This window comes from Maniola jurtina, chromosome 1 (assembly GCF_905333055.1).
Source record: "Maniola jurtina chromosome 1, ilManJurt1.1, whole genome shotgun sequence".
In the NCBI taxonomy this organism is placed as follows: domain Eukaryota; kingdom Metazoa; phylum Arthropoda; class Insecta; order Lepidoptera; family Nymphalidae; genus Maniola; species Maniola jurtina.
In genome coordinates this window covers 108,007-133,244 of record NC_060029.1, presented here as the reverse complement: position 1 = coordinate 133,244, position 25,238 = coordinate 108,007, and the positions used below count along the sequence as shown (strand labels likewise).

General features: G+C 40.4%; 1 protein-coding gene across 1 annotated transcript in view; it reads right to left on the bottom strand.

Moving 5' to 3' along the window:
* Positions 1 to 25,238, bottom strand: part of LOC123864325 (arrestin homolog) — a 29,824-nt gene that overhangs the window by 1,691 nt on the left and 2,895 nt on the right. The window contains exons 2-6 of the mRNA XM_045904685.1: positions 5,067 to 5,257; positions 2,723 to 2,901; positions 2,117 to 2,252; positions 999 to 1,156; positions 473 to 616 (exon numbers count right to left, since the gene is read on the bottom strand). Of these exons, the coding sequence (XP_045760641.1) occupies positions 473 to 616; positions 999 to 1,156; positions 2,117 to 2,252; positions 2,723 to 2,901; positions 5,067 to 5,257 (808 nt within the window). The remainder of the gene's footprint in view (positions 1 to 472; positions 617 to 998; positions 1,157 to 2,116; positions 2,253 to 2,722; positions 2,902 to 5,066; positions 5,258 to 25,238) is intronic.

The window sequence follows — 25,238 nt, the reverse complement described above, 5'->3', positions numbered from 1 at the left end:
GAAGGAATCACTGCGTCGCGTCACGTCAGCACACACCTCCCGCACCGTTCCACTGCCGCAGGAGCCTACTCAGTAATGACGTGCAATGCCTGCACAACAACTGTTAACAATACCAGGCTCTTGCTCCATCTTCAGACCCTGATTGACAACAAGATCTTTTTCCACGCACATGCGAATTGTGGAACCGACTCGTTTTGGCGGTTTTTCCACTGAATATTAACGTATCCCACGTTTCACTCAAAGGGCGGAAAGGAAATTCCTGATAAGTCAACAACGCATGGCGTTTCCTAGGTTGCGAATGTTCATGGGTTACGGTAATCACTTAGGTTTTGATTCTCCCGACACGACAGACAAACACAAAGAAGTGATCCTATAAGGGTTAGTTTTTCCTTTTGATGTACGGATAAACAAGGATCATGAGACAAGATCCTAGCGTAAGCTGGGAAAAACGCAAGAAGCAAGAAGATCATACAGAGTGGTGGAGGCGAGAGTGGTCTCCGTCCTCTTGAGCTGCGCGTCGAGCGCCATGCCGCGCCGGTCGCGCAGGCCGCCCAGCGTGGGCCGCAGCTGCACCACCTTCTGCATGTTCGCGCCCGGCTGCAGCGGGCATCCATCTCTAGAGAACATGCGGAACCGTTGTAGTATATATCATCTATTTATATAATCAGAAAAATCGATAGATAAAGCTGTCCCTTGGGGGGTCCCAAGGCGCAGTGCAAGCACAGCTTTAGAAAATCCCTATGTGCCTTGCCTGTTGCTAAGCTATATACGCCTACGCCGGTCACTCTAACTCTCCTGCGGATCTCCTAATCTTATATTCCGGCTTTGTTTTGGCTTTTTCATGCTTCTTCTTAAAGGCTAACGAATCCACCATTTCGCTAAACTTCAACTTTCTACTCTTACAAATTCCCTGGGATATAACGGCTTAAATGTAATGAACAAATATTGTTCACACGTTCAAGTTTTAATTTACGAGTAACACTGAAATGTGGACTTACTGCGTCTCGACGCCCGTGACGACGTTGCGGTACTGGCCGTTCTGGAAGAGCACCACGTCCACGGTCTGCAGGATGCTGGCCTTGATCTTCTTCACCACTTTGTTGCTGTGGTTGCGGATGCTGATGTTCACGGCCACCGTCTCGCCGTGGATGTACAGCTGCAAGGAAACAAGGCTATTTCAGATAAAACGTGTAGGAGGTAATATTGATAGCTGGCTGCCTACCTTACAGACTTTTGTGAAACTTAAGGTCAGTCTGTACACTCTTCTCTTACTTCTTGTATTCTTAGTGTTTCATAGCTTCATACGCTTGGGTTGCCTTTAAAAGATCACTTTAAGGCTTTGCACCCTACCTAGCACAATCTTCTATTGTTAAATAAATACTGTATTGTATGTAAGTAATGTGTTTTGTTACAATGTAGCTTTGTAATAGGTACTACTACTACTACTTCTTCTGGTTCAGATGCTAGCTACTGGGAAGAAATGAGGGGCAAATTGCCTTTCTTCATTACATTCATTAGGACTATTATAATTTTTTTTAAACTGTCTTCACAGTTTTAATTTAAAATTATATATCTGTTTCTAAATTCCTATCAACAACAGATGAGGGCCTATTTATAATGAATTAACTCCGAAAAGAAGAATATATTATCAAGACAATTAGCAGTCGATCCTGTCATGAGTGTTCTCATTTATTCAAACTACAATATTTCAAAATGTAGTTTGTCCAATAATTTAATTTATTATTTATTATAGCACAATGCCTATTAGAATAATTAATTGGAATAAATTTACTTTCAAACGAAACAAGAAATATAATAGAGCTTCATAGATACTTCGAATAAAATTGAAAATACCTTCGAAACAAATATTTTCTCTTTAATGAAATATCTCATAAATACAATCTCGCTAAATATATTGTATTGATTAATCTTATTCTGAAATATACTGCTACAAATATTAATTTACGAGAAACTCCAAGACTTCATTGACATTCTATCTTATTAGGGTAATTTGATCAAAAAACACAATTTGCCAAGCCGGGATATTAAAAGATTTAATTTTTTTTTATTAATCGAAATTTAAAAAAAGCTATGATAGCGAGAGGCAAGATGTCACCTGCTTGTCGAGAGTCAGCTCCAGCTCCAGCTGTCCGGGCGACAGCACGAAGTCCTTGCGCACCACGGTGCAGGGCTGCGGGCCGGGCTTGTCCGGCGCGAACTGCACCTTGCGTATGCCCAGGGCCACCGTGCTCCTGGAATTTCATTTCATTATTAGATAATGAAGAAACAATTTTCTGCTAAGTTTGGAATTGGAAAGCTAGCAAATCTAGACCATCTAATGATTTAGCGTTCGAGTACCTATCATCATCATTAATATCATCACTAATAGACGTCAATTGTTGGATATAGGTCACTGTCCATTGCTACTTCAGCTGCGCAACCAGTTGACCTGTGTCGGTTACTTTGCTTTTCCTACGGATCTCCTCAGTTCCGATTTGCTCACGTAGAGAAACTTCCAGAACTATGTGGTTGATTTATCGCCGAAGGAAAAAACCTGCATGTCTGAGAGTTGCCCATAATGTTCTCAAGATGTACGAAGTCTGTCAATTCGCACTGGGCCAGCGTGTGAGATCCTCCTCATTCTGAGAGGAGGCCGGCTCTCAGTAGTGATCATGATGATGATAATGTGTTGTTGACATGTAGAAAGGAGGAAGGATCAGACCTGCGATGCGTGCGGTCGATCTCCGTCTCGCCCACGAACAGCTTGACGTAGTAGTGCACGCCGCAGGGCTCGCCCTCGTCCTCCAGGCCCGGCTGCAGCGTCACCGAGCCCGGCGAGCCGGCGGGCAGGCTCAGCCGGAACGGCAGCGCGTTCTCACCGAGCTTCCGCACTAGGCGCTCCTGAAAGATGACCGCTTGTCTAAAAGCTGATAAGATAAGAAAAACCAGGACTTCGTCTGTGATGGCGTTTGCTGGCGCGCGTGCTGTGCTTGTTTGGAGTGTTTTTTTTGTTAAGAGTGGCTGGTTTTTGAGTTAGTTGGTGTTTTTTGGTGGTGGAACTGACTGGGAAGCGCTCTAAAGGGGCGCCGCGCGTATGTCGGCAGGCGCCGGCGCAGACGGAGTCCATACTTGTATAAATTCAATAACTTGAAACTAACTTGACATTGGCTGATCAGAGTAAAGCCAGATTTAAAGAAAAAAAAAAAAAGAAAAACCACGAACCAGCTAACAGCTAGGTTACTTTTTCATTCTTAGGTAAAGGTAATATTCAGCTTAATGCCTTTCTAAATCAATACATGCTCTGTTTAGTCGTTCTACCCGGAGTGCCTTAATACTACTCACAAGATTTTAAAACTTTAATATGTAAGAAAACCGTTCAAAATAAGCACAACATACTACCAGGACATATATCCCTACGCGAACAAACCAAACAAACAATACTGAAAAGTTTCTGCCGATTGTTGATATTTCATCTCGCAGTTGGCGCGCGGGGTCTCCGGCCGCGGGGCGCAGTCCCCCGTCTGTCCGCAGTTTGAGTAATTGTTTGTCCAACAATGAGCCCTGCAGCACTGTCGCTCACTTCACGCCGAGTATTAATCCTTGAAAGGATTTGATTCGACGCTCCGAGCCGATCCAATTAGGGCACCCCGATAATTCAATATAAGTTCGAACTTGCGTGCTCAGGGTATTCAATCATGGCCTGTTTAATATTGCTGTACTCCATATTTCATACTTTCATACTACATCGATCGAGAAACTGGCGAATAAAACGGTAAGAGTATGCCTCTGACTAAAATACTTTTTTTTATTTATCTAGAAGTTCCTGTCGCAATGAATACAAATCTGAAATCTTTTTTAAGCAAAACGGCCTGGAACTGTACTAAAATTTCAAGAAGTTGAGCGCATCCCCGGGCAGTGCAGTTTGAGTTATTATTTGAACAACAATGGACTGCCCCCCCCCCCCCCCCCCCGCTCCCCCGCACTGATTGCTCGTCCCGGGATGAGGCGGCGAGTGAGGCAGCGCTGGCCCGAGACTGATGCAATTACTGGTAGCGCAGCTTGTTAATACGAAGCGGTAATGCGGTTAAATTATTCAATTACGAAGTACGTTGCGCTGTTTCTTCGGAATTCAAGAGCATGCCACTACACTCTACGCAAGGGCCGTATCTGCATGACGTAATTACACGTTTTTACTTTTTACTTTAAACCGCCTCCAATATTTTCCGGTATTTTTAACCTGATGGAATTTATTCTGAACACATCATCCAATGTTAACGGATAATTTAATTACAATCATTTTTTTTACACAATCATTTAATTACACAGGCAATATATAGGCCACAAGTCAAACTGAAACACAGCAGGTGTAGGTATCTATTCTTTATTCCTTCCATAAGTAATAACTAGTCTGATAGGACCGCCATTTGACACGACCACAGCACGCTCAGATACAGGTCCCATGGCTTTATAACGTGATTTCCAATGCACATAATCTCTACTCGTGAGCACAAATGTACAAGTCACCTTTCCAACTCCCGCTGGCAACAACTGAGAAACTCATGACGGGACCACCCAATAACTTTTGGCCCTACCAAGTATATAATATAGGGAGATCCCGATCTGCAGCCGATTTAAGCTTCGAAACAGTCATTAAATTTTATATAATCATAGTTTTATTGTGATGTTCGAAGAAGTAATTTCTCGATCAACTGAATACATCGGGGTGCGAGCTTCGAGACTGGGCTTCCTCGGTTGGGTACTTCCTCACAGATAATCTTGTTATCTGGATCCTTTTATGGCTTCAAAGCCAAGGTCAAGTCTTAGACATAACCTTATTGAAATATCTTCTCCGTGTAGTGTCGAATTCGGTGGTGTCGTCAATTTCTTGCGTAATCCTGTTCGTCGCTACTGATGCCTGCGTTGAGGTCAGGTATTTGTGGTGACCGCAGAGTTTGCCAGTCGGGCGATTTCCCATGAAGCGGGGTAATGCGATCCCATGGAGGTGTACGCATGAACGGTGCACCGTGATCAGCGCGAGCTAACATCGTGCATGTGATGTGTGTTACCTGCGTGCGCGTGAGGTCCCCAGGGCGCTTCTGCAGCGGCGGGTAGACCTGCTCGGAGGCGAGGTACAGCTCCTTGTAGAAGGAGAGCCCCATGACCTCGTCCTCCTCGCGCCCGTAGCGGAACGTGCACACCACCTGCGCGAACACGCGCCGCTCGCGCACGTACTCCTCGTCCACCACCACGATGCCATCTGCCACAACATGTGCCTCGTATCAAAACGATTCTAACAAAATACCAGCCACATAATCCGAAGGGTCAATGGACTTTGGGAAGGTTCTAGTGTTTATGGTTTCGAATCTATATTCGAAACCCTAAGCACTAGAACCTTCCCAAAGTCCATCGACCCTTTCAATAATTTCAATAAATGGCAACCTTGCACCAAAAAATATTGTGTTGGCAAATCACTATTACGTAGGTAGACGACATCAAAGGAGTCGCAGTGGACGTTGACCACGAATTCACGCAAACACTAGTTTTGGTTAAGTTGACGAGCAGCGCTATTGCTTCAGAACTTATAAGCAATCAATTCCAAAAATCGAAGAGGGAATGATAATTTTTCACGTTGGTTCAGATCAAATCTGATCTGTTCCTAAACAAACATTAAATTTGTACAGTACATATTTTAACTGGTTCTATTCTGCTATAGTACCAGATATCTGGATCTCCAACCAAAGAACATAAATTGATAGAACCTATTATATGAATCCAGAAAACTCAATCATAGAAGATATTGCATAGATCATTGACGGAGCACATTCAAATCAAGCAAAACGAAAACGTGTGCTCTTTGGAGCCTGGCCAGGCTTCATTTAGCGGAGCCGCGACTCCAGCGCCAGCTGCGAGCGTCACAGCTGTTGCGCACTCAGTAGCAATTCTCCAAATGAAGCCGACCAACCTCCAACAACAGAAGCCTTACGCGCGAGCTCGTACAGAACATATTTATAGGAACGTAAGGGCCTCGTACCAAAAAAATTGTTTACGAAATACCTCTATTCAAGATTTTTTAATAATAATTATATAGCAAGCAAATAAGCAAGCGGCACATTTGCAGCATCAGCCGATGCATTGCCTCCTCATTTTTTTTAAACTAACATCACCAGCTTATATATAAATTCAAACTAGTTTTTGCTCGGTGCGCGAGCTGCTAAAGCAGCTCGCGTGACGTGGTTATGTTAAGTTTATTATATTTAACCAAATTTATTTATTAAAGATACACAATTCACCACAAAAACCCACAAAACGACACCCATATCAATTTTTTTCTTAAAAAGTGCATGTCCGCCATCTTGGATTTCAAAATAAATGTCGTTATCAAAGTCAGCACACCGGAAAACTCTGAAAACGACATCCATATCATTTTTTGTAAAAACGGGGTAGTTGAGGTTAATAAAGTAGGGTGCGTGCGAAACCACTCTTCCATCTTTTATAGCCTCCGAGATAGACACCGACGAAATTTGTTCGGCGGCCATCTTGTTTTTCCAAAATTTTCCACTTTTTCTATTAATCGTTTACTACTTTCTTCAAAGACTGCGAGTTTCAACGAAATCGGTTGGAAAGCAAAAGAGTTGCAAAAATCACGTCGGCCGCCATCTTGTTTTTCTGTAATGTCATAATTTTTCCCTACTCATATTGCACACCCAAACATATCTCTCATACATCAATGTATCGTTTGCCGTCTCTTTCTAGGAGAATGAGACATTCAATATTCGCCATACAAAATGTATGGAAAAAAAATCCGCCATTTTGAATTTTTTTTCTATTCATCGAGTAGACCTTCGGACCCTGATCATCTCTTGCCAAGAAACCACACTTCCATCTTTTATACCCTCCGAGCTGGACACCGGCGAAACTTGTATGGCGGCCATCTTTTCTTCGCCATTTTGAATTTTTTTTCAGGTTTTTGGCAATTGGATGACGTCATGAATGACATTTGCTCGAGCACCCCCCACCTATCTTCAATACCTTAAGCGGGCCCTTCACCCGTCTCCGATATCCTCAATCATCAGCTCTCTCCATAATTTTGGCTTACTAAGTTTTTATTTTCTATATAACACCATCCGTGAAAAAAAAATTTTTCATACAAAATTTTACAGGAGTTTCTTAGTTGAAAATCTCGAAAATCTCCCCAAAAGTGGCAACACCGGTTGCATATCTCCATACTGCCAGCCGAGATACACAATTGGTTCATACATATTGACTTTCCAAAATGTTGCCAACTGCCTCAAAAACGTGATCAAAATTTCGAAAAATTAAAAAAATACAAAATGGCCGCCAATTCGTTTTACACAAATAAATTACATCGTTGTATAACTTTTCCAATAACTACAGGATATATCGCTCCCGATGACGTTGCAATCTCTCCTCTCGCTCGCACCCACGCGAAACGATCGCCCCTGAAAAAACACCACGTTGAAAATCACTTTTTCTTTGATAAATTCCAGTGTTGCCAGTCTTCGGCAAAAAAATACCCAAATGTCATTTGTACGAGCAAAACACGTAATCACTCATACTCGGATTTTTCAAAAAGCCCGTATTTCGATTTTTTACAATTTCCCGAAAATCTTGAAATTTCCCCAAAAAATGGGGTAATTTTTTTCCTCCAATCTATACCTCAAGCCTATACGTACAATCGCTTGATAGAAGCCGAATCGCTCCGATGTTGCCAACTTTGAGATATTTAACTTTTAAAATTGCGTTTTTTCATACCTCTAACATAACGGCCGCCATGACAGCCGCCATCTTGAATTTTTAAAAATCACTCCCATTCTGTCAAAATACAGGATAATCGTGGGCGAAACACGAAAAAATAATTATCCTCGACTACCCCGTCTCGGATCTGTGGCGCCGCGGTTCGGGGTCGAAAAATCAAAATTTTCAAAACATTGCGGCTTGGCCGCCATCTTGTTTTTCCAATTTTTTCTAAATTTTCTATTAACCGTTTACTACTTTCTTCAAAGTTTGCAAAATTCAACGAAATCGGTTGGAAAACAACGGAGGTGCAAAAATCACATCGGCCGCCATCTTGTTTTTCTGAAATGTCATAATTTTTCCCCAGAGGGTTCCAAAATCCAAACACAACTCCCCTACATCATTATATCATTTTCCGTCTCTTTCTAGGAGAACAATTATGTCAATGAGTCAGTCAGTGAGTGGTAATCGAGCTATATATAGTATACTAGTGTTTTGCTCGGTGCGCGAGCTGCTAAAGCAGCTCACGTGACGTGGTTATGTTAACTTTATTATATTTAACCAAATCCACTAAACCACTAAAGTGGTCCGCGAGCATGCAGAGTTTGTTCCACCGAGTAGACCTTCGGTTCCTGATCATCTTTTGCCGGGAAACCAGTCTTCCATCTTTTATACCCTCCGAGATAGACACCGACGAAGTTTGTGTGGCGGCCATCTTGTTTTTCCAAATTTTTCCACTATTTCCATTAATCGTTTACTACTTTCTTCCAAGATTGCGAGTTTCAACGAAATCGGTCGAAAAACAATAGAGTTGCAAAAATCATATAGGCCGCCATCTTGTTTTTCTGAAATATCATAATTTTCCCCTACTCATATCGCACATCCGAACATATCTCCCATACATCAATGTATCGTTTTCTGTCTCTTTCTAGGAGAATGAGGCATTCAATATTCGCCATACAAAATGTATGGAAAAAAAAATTCCGCCATTTTGGATTTTTTTTCTATTCATCGAGTAGACCTTCGGATCCTGATCATCTCTTGCCAAAAAACCTCACTTTCATCTTTTATACCCTCTGAGCTGGACACCAGCGAAATTTGTATGGCGGCCATCTTTTCTTCGCCATTTTGAATTTTTTTTCAGCTTTTTGGCAATTGGATGACGTCATGAATGACATTTGCTCGAGCACCCCCCACCTATCTTCAATACCTTAAGCGGGCCCTCCACCCGTCTCCGAAACCCTCAATCATCAGCTCTCTCCATAATTTTGGCTTACTAACTTTTTGTTTTCTATACGAAACCATCAGTGAAAAAAAAATTTTCATACAAAATTTTACAGGAGTTTCTTAGTTGAAAATCTCGAAAATCTCCCCAAAACTGGCAACACCGGTTGCATATCTCTATACTGCCAGCTGAGATACACAATCGATTCATACATATTGACTTTCCAAAATGTTGCCAACTGCCTCAAAAACTTGATCAAAATTTCGAAAAGTTAAAAAAAATACAAAATGGCCGCCAGCTCGTTTCACAGAAAGATTTTACACGGTTTCATAATTTTCCTATTAACTACAGGATATACCGCTCCCAATGACGTTTCAATCTTGCCTCTCGCTCGCACCCACGCGAAAGGGGATACCGTGAAAAAGACCGTGTCAAAAATCACTTTTACTTTGATAAATTCCAGTGTTGCCAGTCTCTGGTAACAAAAGTACCTAAATGTCATTTGCACGAGCGAAACACATAATCGCTCATACTCGGATTTTGCTAAAAGTGCGTATTTCGATTTTTTACAATTTCCCGAAAATCTTGAAATTTCCCTAAAAATTGGGTAATTTTTTTCCTGCAAACTATACCTTGAGCCTGTACGTACAATCGCTTCATAGAAGCCGAACCGCTCCGATGTTGCCAACTTTGACATATTCGAATTTTAAAATTACGTTTTTTCGTACCTCGAACAAAACGACCGCCATGACAGCCGCCATCTTGAATTTTTAAAAACTACTCCCGTTTTGTCAAAATACAGGATGATCGTGGGCGAAACACGAAAAAATAATTATCCTCGACTTCTCCGTTTCGGATCATTGGCGCCGCGGTTAGGGATCGAAAAATGAAAATTTTGAAAACGCTCCAGCTCGGCCGCCATCTTGTTTTTTCAATTTTTTCGACATTTCCTATTAATCGTTTACTATTTTCTTCAAATATTGCAAAATTCAACGAAATCGGTTGGAAAACAACGGAGCTGCAAAAATCACGGCGGCCGCCATCTTGTTTTTCCGAAATGTCATAATTTTTCCCCAGTCGACTCCCCCACCCGAACACATCTCCCCTATATCATTATATCATTTTCCTTCTCTTTCTAGGAGAACAATTATGTCAATGAGTGAGTGGTAATCGAGCTATATATAGTATAATAATTGAGCTATATATAGTATAACTAGTGTTTTGCTCGGTGCGCGAGCTGCTAAAGCAGCTCGCGTGACGTGGTTATGTTGACTTTATTATATTTAACCAAATTTATTTATTAAGATACACAATTCACCACAAAAACACATAAAACCCACACCCATATCAATTTTTTCTTAAAAAGTGCATGTCCACCAGCTTGGATCTAAAAATGAATGTCATTATCAAAATCAGCACCCTGGAAAACTCTGAAAACGACATCCATATCATTTTTTGTAAAAACGGGGTAGTTGAGGTTAATAAAGTAGGGTGCGTGGGTGCGCGGACCACTAAAGTGGTCCGCGAGCATGTAGAGTTTGTTTCACTGAGTAGACCTCCGGATCCTGATCATATTTTGCCAAGAAACCACTCTTCCATCTTTTATAGCCTCCGAGATAGACACCGACGAAATTTGTACGGCGGCCATCTTGTTTTTCCAAAATTTTCCACTTTTTCTATTAATCATTTACTACTTTCTTCAAAGATTGCGAGTTTCAACGAAATCGGTTGGAAAACAAAAGAGTTGCAAAAATCATATAGGCCGCCATCTTGTTTTTCTGAAATGTCATAATTTTTCCGTACTCATATCGCGCATCCGAACATATCTCCCATACATCAATGTATCGTTTTCCGTCTCTTTCTAGGAGAAAGAGACATTCAATATTCGCCATACATTTTGTATGGGAAAATAAATTCCGCCATTTTGAATTTTTTTTCTATTCATCAAGTAGACCTTCGGACCCTGATCATCTCATGCCAAGAAACCACACTTCCATCTTTTATACCCTCCAAGCTGGACACCGGCGAAATTTGTATGGCGGCCATCTTTTCTTCGCCATTTTGAATTTTTTTTCAGTTTTTTGGCAATTGGATGACGTCATGAATGACATTTGCTCGAGCACCCCCCACCTATCTTCAATACCTTGAGCGGACCCTTCACCCGTCTCCAATATCCTCAATCATCAGCTCTCTCCATAATTTTGGCTTACTAAGTTTTTGTTTTCTATACGACAGCATCAGTGAAAAAAAAATTTTTCATACAAAATTTTACAGGAGTTTCTTAGTTGAAAATCTCGTAAATCTCCCCAAAAGTGGCAACACTGTTTCTATATTTCGATATTGCCGGCTGAGTCACACAATCGATTCATACATATTGACTTTCCAAAATGTTGCCAACTGCCTCAAAAACGTGATCAAAATTTCGAAAAATTAAAAAAAATACAAAATGGCCGCCAACTCGTTTCACACAAAGATTTTACACGGTTTCATAATTTTCCTATTAACTACAGGATATACTGCTCCCGATGACGTTTCAATCTTTCCTCTCGCTCGCACCCACACGAAAGGGGATACCGTGAAAAAGACCGTGTCGAAAATCACTTTTACTTTGATAAATTCCAGTGTTGCCAGTCTCCGGCAACAAAAATACCCAAATGTCATTTGTACGAGCAAAACACGTAATCGCTCATACTCGGATTTTTCAAAAAGCCCGTATTTCAATTTTTTACAATTTCCCGAAAATCTTGAAATTTCCCCAAAAATGGGGTAATTTTTTTCCTCCAATCTATACCTCGAGCCTATACGTACAATCGCTTGATAGAAGCCGAATCGCTCCGATGTTGCCAACTTTGAGATATTTAACTTTTAAAATTGCGTTTTTTCATACCTCTAACATAACGGCCGCCATGACAGCCGCCATCTTGAATTTTTAAAAATCACTCCCATTCTGTCAAAATACAGGATAATCGTGGGCGAAACACGAAAAAATAATTATCCTCGACTACCCCGTCTCGGATCTGTGGCGCCGCGGTTCGGGGTCGAAAAATCAAAATTTTGAAAACGCTACGGTTCGGCCGCCATCTTGTTTTTTCAATTTTTTCGACATTTCCCATTAATCGTTTACTACTTTCTTCAAAGATTGCAAAATTCAACGAAATCGGTTGGAAAACAAAAGAGTTGCAAAAATCACGTCGGCCGCCATCTTGTTTTTCTGAAATGTCATAATTTTTCCCCAGAGGGTTTCCGAATCCGAACACATCTCCCCCACATCACTATATCATTTTCCGTCTCTTTCTAGGAGAACAATTATGTCAATGAGTGAGTCAGTGAGTCAGTGAGTGGTAATCGAGCTATATATAGTATAACTAGTGTTTTGCTCGGTGCGCGAGCTGCTAAAGCAGCTCGCGTGACGTGGTTGGGTTAACTTTATTATATTTCACCAAATTTATTTATGAAGATACACAATTCACCCCAAAAAACCCACAAAACGACACCCATATCAATTTTTTTCTTAAAAAGTGCATGTCCACCATCTTGGATTTCAAAATAAATGTCGTTATCAAAGTCAGCATCCCGGAAAACTCTGAAAACGACATCCATATCATTTTTTGTAAAAACGGGGTAGTTGAGGTTAATAAAGTAGGGTGCGTGGGTGCGCGGACCACTAAAGTGGTCCGCGAGCATGCAGAGTTTTTATTTATAGTAAAAAGTATAAGTCCGCCATTTTGGATTTAGAAATGAATGTCATCATCAAAATCAGCACCCTGGAAAACCCCGAAAACGACACCTATTTTTAATTTTTGTGAAAAGTGTAAGTCCGCCATCTTGGATTTCAAAATAAATGTCGTTATCAAAGTCAGCACGCTGGAAAACTCTGAAAACGACATCCATATCATTTTTTGTAAGAACGGGGTAGTTGAGCTTAATAAAGTAGGGTGCGTGGGTGCGCGGACCACTAAAGTGGTCCGCGAGCATGCAGAGTTTGTTCCAACGAGTAGACCTTCGGATCCTGATCATCTTTTGCCAAGAAACCACTCTTCCATCTTTTATACCCTCCGAGATAGACACCGACGAAGTTTGTGTGGCGGCCATCTTGTTTTTCCAAATTTTTCCACTATTTCCATTAATCGTTTACTACTTTCTTCCAAGATTGCGAGTTGCAACGAAATCGGTCGAAAAACAATAGAGTTGCAAAAATCATATAGGCCGCCATCTTGTTTTTCTGAAATATCATAATTTTCCCCTACTCATATCGCGCATCCGAACATATCTCCCATACATCAATGTATCGTTTTCTGTCTCTTTCTAGGAGAATGAGGCATTCAATATTCGCCATACAAAATGTATGGAAAAAAAAATTCCGCCATTTTGGATTTTTTTTCTATTCATCGAGTAGACCTTCGGATCCTGATCATCTCTTGCCAAGAAACCTCACTTCCATCTTTTATACCCTCCGAGCTGGACACCAGCGAAATTTGTATGGCGGCCATCTTTTCTTCGCCATTTTGAATTTTTTTTCAGCTTTTTGGCAATTGGATGACGTCATGAATGACATTTGCTCGAGCACCCCCCGCCTATCTTCAATACCTTAAGCGGGCCCTCCACCCGTCTCCGAAACCCTCAATCATCAGCTCTCTCCATAATTTTGGCTTACTAACTTTTTGTTTTCTATACGACACCATCAGTGAAAAAAAAAATTTTCATACAAAATTTTACAGGAGTTTCTTAGTTGAAAATCTCGAAAATCTCCCCAAAACTGGCAACACCGACTGCATATCTCCATACTGCCAGCCGAGATACACAATCGATTCATACATATTGACTTTCCAAAATGTTGCCAACTGCCTCAAAAACGTGATCAAAATTTCGAAAAATTAAAAAAAATACAAAATGGCCGCCAACTCGTTTCACAGAAAGATTTTACACGGTTTCATAATTTTCCTATTAACTGCAGGATATACCGCTCCCGATGACGTTTCAATCTCTCATCTCGCTCGCACCCAGGCGAACCGATCGCCCCTAAAAAAGACCATGTCGAAAATCACTTTTTCTTTGATAAATTCCAGTGTTGCCAGTCTCCGGCGACAAAAATACCCAAATGTCATTTGTACGAGCAAAACACGTAATCACTCATACTCGGATTTTGCTAAAAGTGCGTATTTCGATTTTTTACAATTTCCCGAAAATCTTGAAATTTCCCTAAAAATGGGGTAATTTTTTCCCACCGATCTATACCTCGAGTCTATACGTACAACCGCTTCATAGAAGCCGAATCGCTCCGATGTTGCCAACTTTGAGATATTTAACTTTTAAAATTGCGTTTTTTCGTACCTCTAACAAAACGGCCGCCACGACAGCCGCCATCTTGAATTTTTTAAAACCACTCCCGTTCTGTCAAAATACAGGATAATCGTGGGCGAAACACGAAAAAATAGTTATCCTCGACTACCCCGTCTTGGATCTGTGGCGCCGCGGTTCGGGGTCGAAAAATGAAAATTTTGAAAACGCTACGGCTCGGCCGCCATCTTGTTTTTCCAATTTTTTCTACATTTTCTGTTAACCATTTACTACATTCTTTAATAGTTGCAAGTTTGAACGGAGTCCCTTAAAAAACAAAGGAGCTGCAAAAATCACCTCGGCCGCCATCTTGTTTTTCCGAAATGTCATAATTTTTCCCCAGAGGACTCCCGAATCCGACCACATCTCCCCTACATCATTATATCATTTTCCGTCTCTTTCTAGGAGAACAATTATGTCAATGAGTCAGTCAGTGAGTGAGTGGTAATCGAGCTATATATAGTATAACTAGTTTTTGCTCGGTGCGCGAGCTGCTAAAGCAGCTCACGTGACGTGGTAAGGTTAACTTTATTATATAAAACCAAATTGATTTATTAAGATACATAATTCACCCCGAAAACCCCCATAAAATGACAGGCATTTCTATCTTTTGTAGAAAATGTAAGTCCGCCATCTTGGATTTGAAAATAAATGTCATTATCAAAATCAGCACCCTGGAAAACCCTGAAAACGATATCCATATTATTTTTTTGTAAATTAGGATAATAATTTAGTAGGGTGCGTGGGTGCGCGGACCACTAAAGTGGTCCGCGAGCATGCAGAGTTTGTTTCACCGAGTAGACCTTCGGACCCTGATCATCTTTTGCCAAGAAACCACTCTTCCATCTTTTATAGCCTCCGAGATAGACACCTACGAAATTTGTACGGCGGCCATCTTGTTTTTCCAAAATTTTCCACTTTTTCTATTAATCGTTTACTACATTCTTCAAAGATTGCGAGTTTCAACGAAATCGGTTGGAAAACAAAAGAGTTGCAAAAATCATATAGGCCGCCATCTTGTTTTTCTGAAATGTCATAATTTTTCCCTACTCATATTGCGCACCAAAACATATCTCCCCTACATTATCGTATCGTTATCCGTCTCTTTCTAGGAGAATGAGGCATTCAATATTCACCATACAAAATGTATGGAAAATTAAATTCCGCCATTTTGAATTTTTTTTCTATTCATCGAGTAAATCTTTGGATTCTGATCCTCTTTTGCCAAGAAACCGCACCTCCATCTTTTATACCCTCCGAGCTGGACGCCGGCGAAATTTGTATGGCGGCCATCTTTTTTTCGCTATTTTGAATTTTTTTTCAGCTTTTTGGCAATTGGATGACGTCATGAATGACATTTGCTCGAGCACCCCCCACCTATCTTCAATACCTTAAGCGGACCCTTCACCCGTCTCCGAAATCCTCAATCATCAGCTGTCTCCATAATTTTGGCTTACTAAGTTTTTGTTTTCTATACAACACCATCAGTGAAAAAAAAATTTTTCATACAAAATTTTACAGGAGTTTCTTAGTTGAAAATCTCGAAAATCTCCCCAAAAGTGGCAACACTGGTTGCATATCTCCATACTGCCAGCCGAGATACACAATCGATTCATACATATTGACTTTCCAAAATGTTGCCAACTGCCTCAAAAACGTGATCAAAATTTCGAAAAATAAAAAAAAATACAAAATGGCCACCAACTTTTTTTGCAGAAGCAAATTCGATAATTTTACAACTTTCCCATTAACTACAGGATATACCGCTCGCGATGAAGTTTCAATCTTTCATCTCGCTCGCACCCAGGCGAACCGATCGGCCCTAAAAAAGACCATGTCGAAAATCACTTTTTCTTTGATAATTTCCAGTGTTGCCAGTCTCTGGCAACAAAAATACCAAAATGTCATTTGTACAAGTAAAACACATAATCGCTCATACTGGGATTTTGCGAAAAGTCCGTATTTCGATTTTTTACATTTTCCCGAAAATCTCGAAATTTCCCGAAAAATGGGGTAATTTTTTTCCTTCAATCTATACCTCAAGTCTATACGTATAATCGCTTCATAGAAATTGAATCGCTCCGATGTTGCCAACTTTGGGATATTTAACTTTTAAAATTGCGTTTTTTCGTACCTCTAACATAACGGCCGCCATGACAGCCGCCATCTTGAATTTTTAAAAACCACTCCCGTTCTGTCAAAATACAGGATAATCGTGGGCGAAACCAGAAAAAATAATTATCCTCGATTACCCCGTTTCGGATCTGTGGTGCCGCGGTTCGGGGTCGAAAAATCAAAATTTTCAAAACACTACGGTTCGGCCGCCATCTTGTTTTTTCAATTTTTTTTACATTTTCTATTAACCGTTTCCTACTTTCTTTTAAGATTGTAAAATTCGACGAAATCGGTTGGAAAACAACGGAGCTGCAAAAATCACCTCGGCCGCCATCTTGTTTTTCCGAAATGTCATAATTTTTCCCCAGAGGGTTCCCGAAACCAAACACAACTCCCCTACATCATTATATCATTTTCCGTCTCCTTCTAGGAGAACAATTATGTCAATGAGTGAGTCAGTGAGTCAGTGGTAATCGAGCTATATATAGTATAATAACTAGCTTTTGCTCGGTGCGCGAGCTGCTAAAGCAGCTCGCGTGACGTGGTAATGTTTAGCTTTATTTAATTCAACTGAATCGAGTTATTAAAATACACAATTCACCCCGAAATTCACCAGAAAAAGACACCCATATCGATTTTTTTCTTAAAAAATGCATGTCCGCCATCTTGGATTTCAAAATAAATGTCGTTATCAAAACCAGCACCCTGGAAAACTCTGAAAACGACATCCATATCATTTTTTGTAAAAACGGGGTAGTTGAGGTTAATAAAGTAGGGTGCGTGGGTGCGCGGACCACTAAAGTGGTCCGCGAGCATGCAGAGTTTGTTCCAACGAGTAGACCTTCGGACCCTGATCATCTTTTGCCAAGAAACCACTCTTCCATCTTTTATAGCCTCATAGATAGACACCGACGAAATTTGTACGGCGGCCATCTTGTTTTTCCAAAATTTTCCACTTTTTCTATTAATGGTTTACTACATTCTTTAAAGATTGCGAGTTTGAACGAAATCGGTTGGAAAACAAAAGAGTTGCAAAAATCATATAGGCCGCCATCTTGTTTTTCTGAAATGTCATAATTTTTCCCTACTCATATCGCGCACCAAAACATATCTCCCCTACATTATCGTTATCCGTCTCTTTCTAGGAGAATGAGACATTCATAATCGCCATACAAAATGTATGGAAAAATAAATTCCGCCATTTTGAATTTTTTTTCTATTCATCGAGTAGACCTTCGGATCCTGATTCTCTTTTGCCAAGAAACCACACCTCCATCCTTTATACCCTCCGAGCTGGACACCGGCGAAATTTGTATGGCGGCCATCTTTTCTTCGCCATTTTAAATTTTTTTTCAGCTTTTTGGCAATTGGATGACGTCATGAATGACATTCGCTCGAGCACCCCCCACCTATCTTCAATACCTTAAGCGGGCCCTCCACCCGTCTCCGAAACCCTCAATCATCAGCTCTCTGCATAATTTTGGCTTACTAAGTTTTTGTTCTCTATACGACACCATCAGTGAAAAAAAAATTTTTCATACAAAATTTTACAGGAGTTTCTTAGTTGAAATTCTCGAAAATCTCCCCAAAAGTGGCAACACCGGTTGCATATTTCCATACTGCCAGCCGAGATACACAATCGATTCATACATATTGACTTTCCAAAATGTTGCCAACTGCCTCAAAAACGTGATCAAAATTTCGAAAAATTCAAAAAATTACAAAATGGCCGCCAACTCGTTTCGCAGAAAGATTTTACACGGTTTCATAATTTTCCTATTAACTACAGGATATACCGCTTCCGATGACGTTTCAATCTTTCCTCTCGCTTGCACCCACGCGAAAGGGGATACCGTGAAAAAGACCGTGTCGAAAATCACTTTTACTTTGATAAATTCCAGTGTTGCCAGTCTTCGGCGACAAAAATACCCAAATGTCATTTGTACGAGCAAAACACATAATCGCTCATACTCGTATTTTGCGAAAAGTCCGTATTTCGATTTTTTACAATTTCCCGAAAATCTTGAAATTTCCCTAAAAATGGGGTAATTATTTCCCACCGATCTATACCCCGAGCCTACACGTACAATCGCTTCATAGAAGCCGAATCACTCCAATGTTGCCAACTTTGAGATATTTAACTTTTAAAATTGCATTTTTTCGTACCTCGAACAAAACGGCCGCCACGACAGCCGCCATCTTGAATTTTTAAAAACCATTTCCGTTCTGTCAAAAAACAGGATAATCGTGGGCGAAACCAGAAAAAATAATTATCCTCGATTACCCCGTTTCGGATCTGTGGCGCCGCGGTTCGGGGTCGAAAAATCAAAAATTTTAAAACGCTACGGTGCGGCCGCCATCTTGTTTTTCCAATTTTTTCCACATTTTTTGTTAACCGTTTACTACATTCTTTAATAGTTGCGAGTTTGAACGGAGTCCCTTAAAAAACAAAGGAGCTGCAAAAATCACGACGGCCGCCATCTTGTTTTTCTGAAATGTCATAATTTTTCCCCAGAGGGTTCCCGAAACCGAACACAACTCCCCCACATCATTATATCCTTTTCCGTCTCCTTCTAGGAGAACAATTATGTCAATGAGTCAGTCAGTCAGTGGTAATCGAGCTATATATAGTATAACTAGTGTTTTGCTCGGTGCGCGAGCTGCTAAAGCAGCTCACGTGACGTGGTTAGGTTGAATTTATTTATTAAGATACACAATTCACCCCGAAAACCCCGTAAAACGACACCCATATCGATTTTTTTCTTAAATAGTGCATGTCCGCCATCTTGGATTTAAAAATAAATGTCGTTATCAAAATCAGCACCCTGGAAAACTCTGAAAACGACATCCATATCATTTTTTGTAAAAACGGGGTAGTTGAGGTTAATAAAGTAGGGTGCGTGGGTGCGCGGACCACTAAAGTGGTCCGCGAGCATGCAGAGTTTGTTCCACCGAGTATACCTTCGGACCCTGATCATCTTTTGCCAAGAAACCACTCTTCCATCTTTTATGGCCTCCGAGATAGACACCGACGAAATTTGTACGGTGGCCATCTTGTTTTTCCAAAATTTTCCACTTTTTCTATTAATCGTTTAGTACATTCTTCAAAGATTGCGAGTTTCAACGAAATCGGTTGGAAAACAAAAGAGTTGCAAAAATCACGTCGGTCGCCATCTTGTTTTTCTGAAATGTCATAATTTTTCCCTACTCATATCGCGCATCCGAACATATCTCCCATACATCAATGTATCGTTTTCCGTCTCTTTCTAGGAGAATGAGGTATTCAATATTCGCCATACAAAACGTATGGGAAAATAAATTCCGCCATTTTGAATTTTTTTTCTATTCATCAATTAGACCTTTGGATCCTGATCCTCTTTTGCCACGAAACCGCACCTCCATCTTTTATACCCTCCGAGCTGGACGCCGGCGAAATTTGTATGGCGGCCATCTTTTCTTCGCCATTTTGAATTTTTTTTCAGCTTTTTGGCAATTGGATGATGTCATGAATGACATTTGGTCGAGCACCCCCCACCTATCTTCAATACCTTGAGTGGACCCTTCACCCGTCTCCGACATCCTCGATCATCAGCTATTTCCAAATTTTTCCTCGATTTTTTTTTTGTTTTCTATACGAAACCATCAGTGAAAAAAAAAATTTTCATACAAAATTTTACAGGAGGAGTTTTTGGGGAAAATCTCGAAAATCTCCCCAAATGTGGCAGCACTGTTTACATAATTCGTTACTGCTGGTTGAGTCACACAATCGATTGATACATCTCGACTTTCCAAAATGTTGCCAACTGCCTCAAAAACGTGGTCAAAATTTCGAAAAATAAAAAAAAATACAAAATGGCCGTCAACTCGTTTCACAGAAAGATTTTACACGGTTTCATAATTTTCCTATTAACTACAGGATATACCGCGCCCGATGACGTTTCAATCTTTCCTCTCGCTCGCACCCACGCGAAAGGGGATACCGTGAAAAAGACCGTGTCGAAAATCACTTTTACTTTGATAAATTCCAGTGTTGCCAGTCTCCGGCAACAAAAATACCCAAATGTCATTTGTACGAGCAAAACACGTAATCGCTCATACTCGGATTTTTCAAAAAGCCCGTATTTCGATTTTTTACAATTTCCCGAAAATCTTGAAATTTCCCCAAAAAATGGGGTAATTTTTTTCCTCCAATCTATACCTCGAGCCTATACGTACAATCGCTTGATAGAAGCCGAATCGCTCCGATGTTGCCAACTTTGAGATATTTAACTTTTAAAATTGCGTTTTTTCATACCTCTAACATAACGGCCGCCATGACAGTCGCCATCTTGAATTTTTAAAAACCACTCCCGTTCTGTCAAAATTCAGGATCATTGTGAGCGAAACAAGAAAAAAATAATTATTATCGATTTCACGTTTCGGATCTGTGGCGCCGCGGTTCGGGGTCGAAAAATCAAAATTTTGAAAACGCTGCGGTTCGGCCGCCATCTTGTTTTTTCAATTTTTTCGACATTTCCCATTAATCGTTTACTATTTTCTTCAAAGATTGCAAAATTCAACGAAATCGGTTGGAAAACAACGGAGCTGCAAAAATCACGTCGGCCGCCATCTTGTTTTTCTGAAATGTCATAATTTTTCCCCAGAGGGTTCCCGAAACCAAACACAACTCCCCCACATCATTATATCATTTTCCGTCTCCTTCTAGGAGAACAATTATGTCAATGAGTCAGTGAGTCAGTGAGTGGTAATTGAGCTATATATAGTATAACTAGTGTTTTGCTCGGTGCGCGAGCTGCTAAAGCAGCTCACGTGACGTGGTAAGGTTAACTTTATTATATGAAACCAAATTGATCTATTAAGATACATAATTCACCCCGAAAACCCCCATAAAATGACAGGCATTTCTATTTTTTGTAGAAAATGTAAGTCCGCCATCTTGGATTTCAAAATAAATGTCATTATCAAAATCAGCACCCTGAAAAACCCTGAAAACGATATCCATATCATTTTTTGTAAAAACGGGGTAGTTGAGGGTAATAAAGTAGGGTGCGTGGGTGCGCGGACCACTAAAGTGGTCCGCGAGCATGCAGAGTTTGTTCCACCGAGTAGACCTTCGGACCCTGATCATCTTTTGCCAAGAAACCACTCTTCCATCTTTTATAGCCTCCGAGATAGACACCGACGAAATTTGTACGGCGGCCATCTTGTTTTTCCAAAATTTTCCACTTTTTCTATTAATCGTTTACTACATTCTTCAAAGATTGCGAGTTTCAGCGAAATCGGTTGGAAAACAAAAGAGTTGCAAAAATCACGTCGGCCGCCATCTTGTTTTTCTGAAATATCATAATTTTTCCCTACTCATATCGTGCACCCGAACATATCTCCCGAACATCATCGTATCGTTTATTGTTTCTTTCTAGGAGAATAAAACATAAAATATTCGCCATACAAAATGTATGGAAAAATAAATTCCGCCATTTTGAATTTTTTTTCTATTCATCGAGTAGAACTTTGGATTCTGATCCTCTTTTGTCAAGAAGCCACACTTCCATCTTTTATACCCTCCGAGCTGGACGCCGGCAAAATTTGTATGGCGGCCATCTTTTTTTCGCCATTTTGAATTTTTTTTCAGCTTTTTGGCAATTGGATGACGTCATGAATGACATTTGGTCGAGCACCCCCCACCTATCTTCAATACCTTGAGCGGACCCTTCACCCGTCTCCGACATCCTCGATCATCAGCTATTTCCAAATTTTTCCTCGATTTTTTTTTTGTTTTCTATACGAAACCATCAGTGGAAAAAAAAAATTTCATACAAAATTTTACAGGAGGAGTTTTTGGGGAAAATCTCGAAAATCTCCCCAAATGTGGAAACACTGTTTACATATTTTGATACTGCTGGTTGAGTCACACAGTCGATTCATATATGTCGACTTTCCAAAATGTTGCCAACTGCCTCAAAAACGTGGTCAAAATTTCGAAAAATAAAAAAAAATACAAAATGGCCGCCAACTCGTTTCACAGAAAGATTTTACAAGGTTTCATAATTTTCCTATTAACTACAGGATATACCGCTCCCGATGACGTTTCAATCTTTCCTCTCGCTCGCACCCACGCGAAAGGGGATACCGTGAAAAAGACCATGCCAAAAATCACTTTTTCTTTGATAAATTCCAGTGTTGCCAGTCTTCGGTGACAAAAATACCCAAATGTCATTTGTACGAGCAAAACACATAATCGCTCATACTCGGATTTTGCTAAAAGTGCGTATTTCGATTTTTTACAATTTCCCGAAAATCTTGAAATTTCCCCAAAAAATGGGGTAATTTTTTCCCACCGATCTATACCTCGAGTCTATACGTACAACCGCTTCATAGAAGCCGAATCGCTCCGATGCTGCCAACTTTGAGATATTTAACTTTTAAAATTGCGTTTTTTCGTACCTCGAACAAAACAGCCGCCATGACAGCCGCCATTTTGAATTTTTTAAAACCACTCCCGTTCTGTCAAAATACAGGATAATCGTGGGCGAAACACGAAAAAATAGTTATCCTCGACTACCCCGTCTCGGATCTGTGGCGCCGCGGTTCGGGGTCGAAAAATCAAAAATTTTGAAACGCTACGACTCGGCCGCCATCTTGTTTTTCCAATTTTTTCGACATTTCCCATTAATCGTTTACTACATTCTTTAATAGTTGCGAATTTGAACGGAGTCCCTTAAAAAACAAAGGAGCTGCAAAAATCACGTCGGCCGCCATCTTGTTTTTCCGAAATGTCATAATTTTTCCCCAGAGGGTTCCCGAAACCGAACACAACTCCCCTACATCATTATATCATTTTCCGTCTCTTTCTAGGAGAACAATTATGTCAATGAGTCAGTCAGTGAGTGGTAATCGAGCTATATATAGTATAATATAACTAGTGTTTTGCTCGGTGCGCGAGCTGCTAAAGCAGCTCGCGTGACGTGGTTGGGTTAACTTTATTATACTAAACCAAATTTATTTATTAAGATACAAAATTCACCCCAAAAACACCATAAAACGACACCCATATCGATTTTTCCTTTAAAAATGTAGGGTGCGTGGGTGCGCGGACCACTAAAGTTGTCCGCGAGCATGCAGAGTTTGTTCCACTGAGTAGACCTTCGGACCCTAATCATCTTTTGCCAAGAAACCACTCTTCCATCTTTTATATTCTCCGAGATAGACACCGACGAAATTTGTACGGCGGCCATCTTGTTTTTCCAAAATTTTCCACTTTTTCTATTAATCGTTTACTACATTCTTCAAAGATTGCGAGTTTGAACGAAATCGGTTGGAAAACAAAAGAGTTGCAAAAATCATATAGGCCGCCATCTTGTTTTTCTGAAATGTCATAATTTTTCCCTACTCATATCGCGAACCAAAACATATCTCCCGAATATCATTGTATCGTTTTCTCTCTCTTTCTACGAGAATGAGACATTTAATATTCGCCATACAAAATGTATGGGAAAATAAATTCCGCCATTTTGAATTTTTTTTCTATTCATCGAGTAGACCTTTGAATCCTGATCCTCTTTTGCCAAGAAACCGCACATCCATCTTTTATACCCTCCGAGCTGGACGCCGGCGAAATTTGTATGGCGGCCATCTTTTCTTCGCCATTTTGAATTTTTTTTCAGCTTTTTGGCAATTGGATGATGTCATGAATGACATTTGGTCGAGCACCCCCGACCTATCTTCAATACCTTGAGCGGACCCTTCACCCGTCTCCGACATCCTCGATCATCAGCTATTTCCAAATTTTTCCTCGATTTTTTTTTAATTTTCTATACGAAACCATCAGTGGAAAAAAAATTTTCATACAAAATTTTACAGGAGGAGTTTTTGGGGAAAATTTCGAAAAACTCCCCAAATGTGGCAACACCGTTTACATATTTCGATACTGCTGGTTGAGTCACACAATCGATTGATACATGTCGACTTTCCAAAATGTTGCCAACTGCTTCAAAAACGTGGTCAAAATTTCGAAAAATTAAAAAAAATACAAAATGGCCGCCAACTCGTTTCACAGAAAGATTTTACACTGTTTCATAATTTTCCTATTAACTACAGGATATACCGCTCCCGATGACGTTTCAATCTCTCATCTCGCTCGCACCCACGCGAAAGGGGATACCGTGAAAAAGACCGTGTCGAAAATCACTTTTTCTTTGATAAATTCCAGTGTTGCCAGTCTCCGGCGACAAAAATACCGAAATGTCATTTGTATGATCAAAACACATAATCGCTCATACTCGGATTTTGCGAAAAGTCCGTATTTCGATTTTTTTCAATTTCCCGAAAATCTTGAAATTTCCCCAAAAAATGGGGTAATTTTTTTCCTCCAATCTATACCTCGAGCCTATACGTACAATCGCTTCATAGAAGCCGAATCGCTCCGATGTTGTCAACCTTGGGATATTTAACTTTAAAAATTGCGTTTTTTCGTACCTCTAACATAATGGCCGCCACGACAGCCGCCATCTTGAATTTTTAAAAACTACCCCCATTCCGTCAAAATTAAGGATAATCGTGGGCGAAACCAGAAAAAAATTATAAGTTTCAATTTCCCGTTTCGGATCTGTGGCGCCGCGGTTAGGGATCGAAAAATGAAAATTTTGAAAACGCTCCAGCTCGGCCGCCATTTTGTTTTTCCAATTTTTTCTACCTTTTCTATTAACCGTTTACTACTTTCCTAAATAGTTGCGAGTTTAAACAAAATCGGTTGGAAAACAACGGAGCTGCAAAAATCACGTCGGCCGCCATCTTGTTTTTCCGAAAA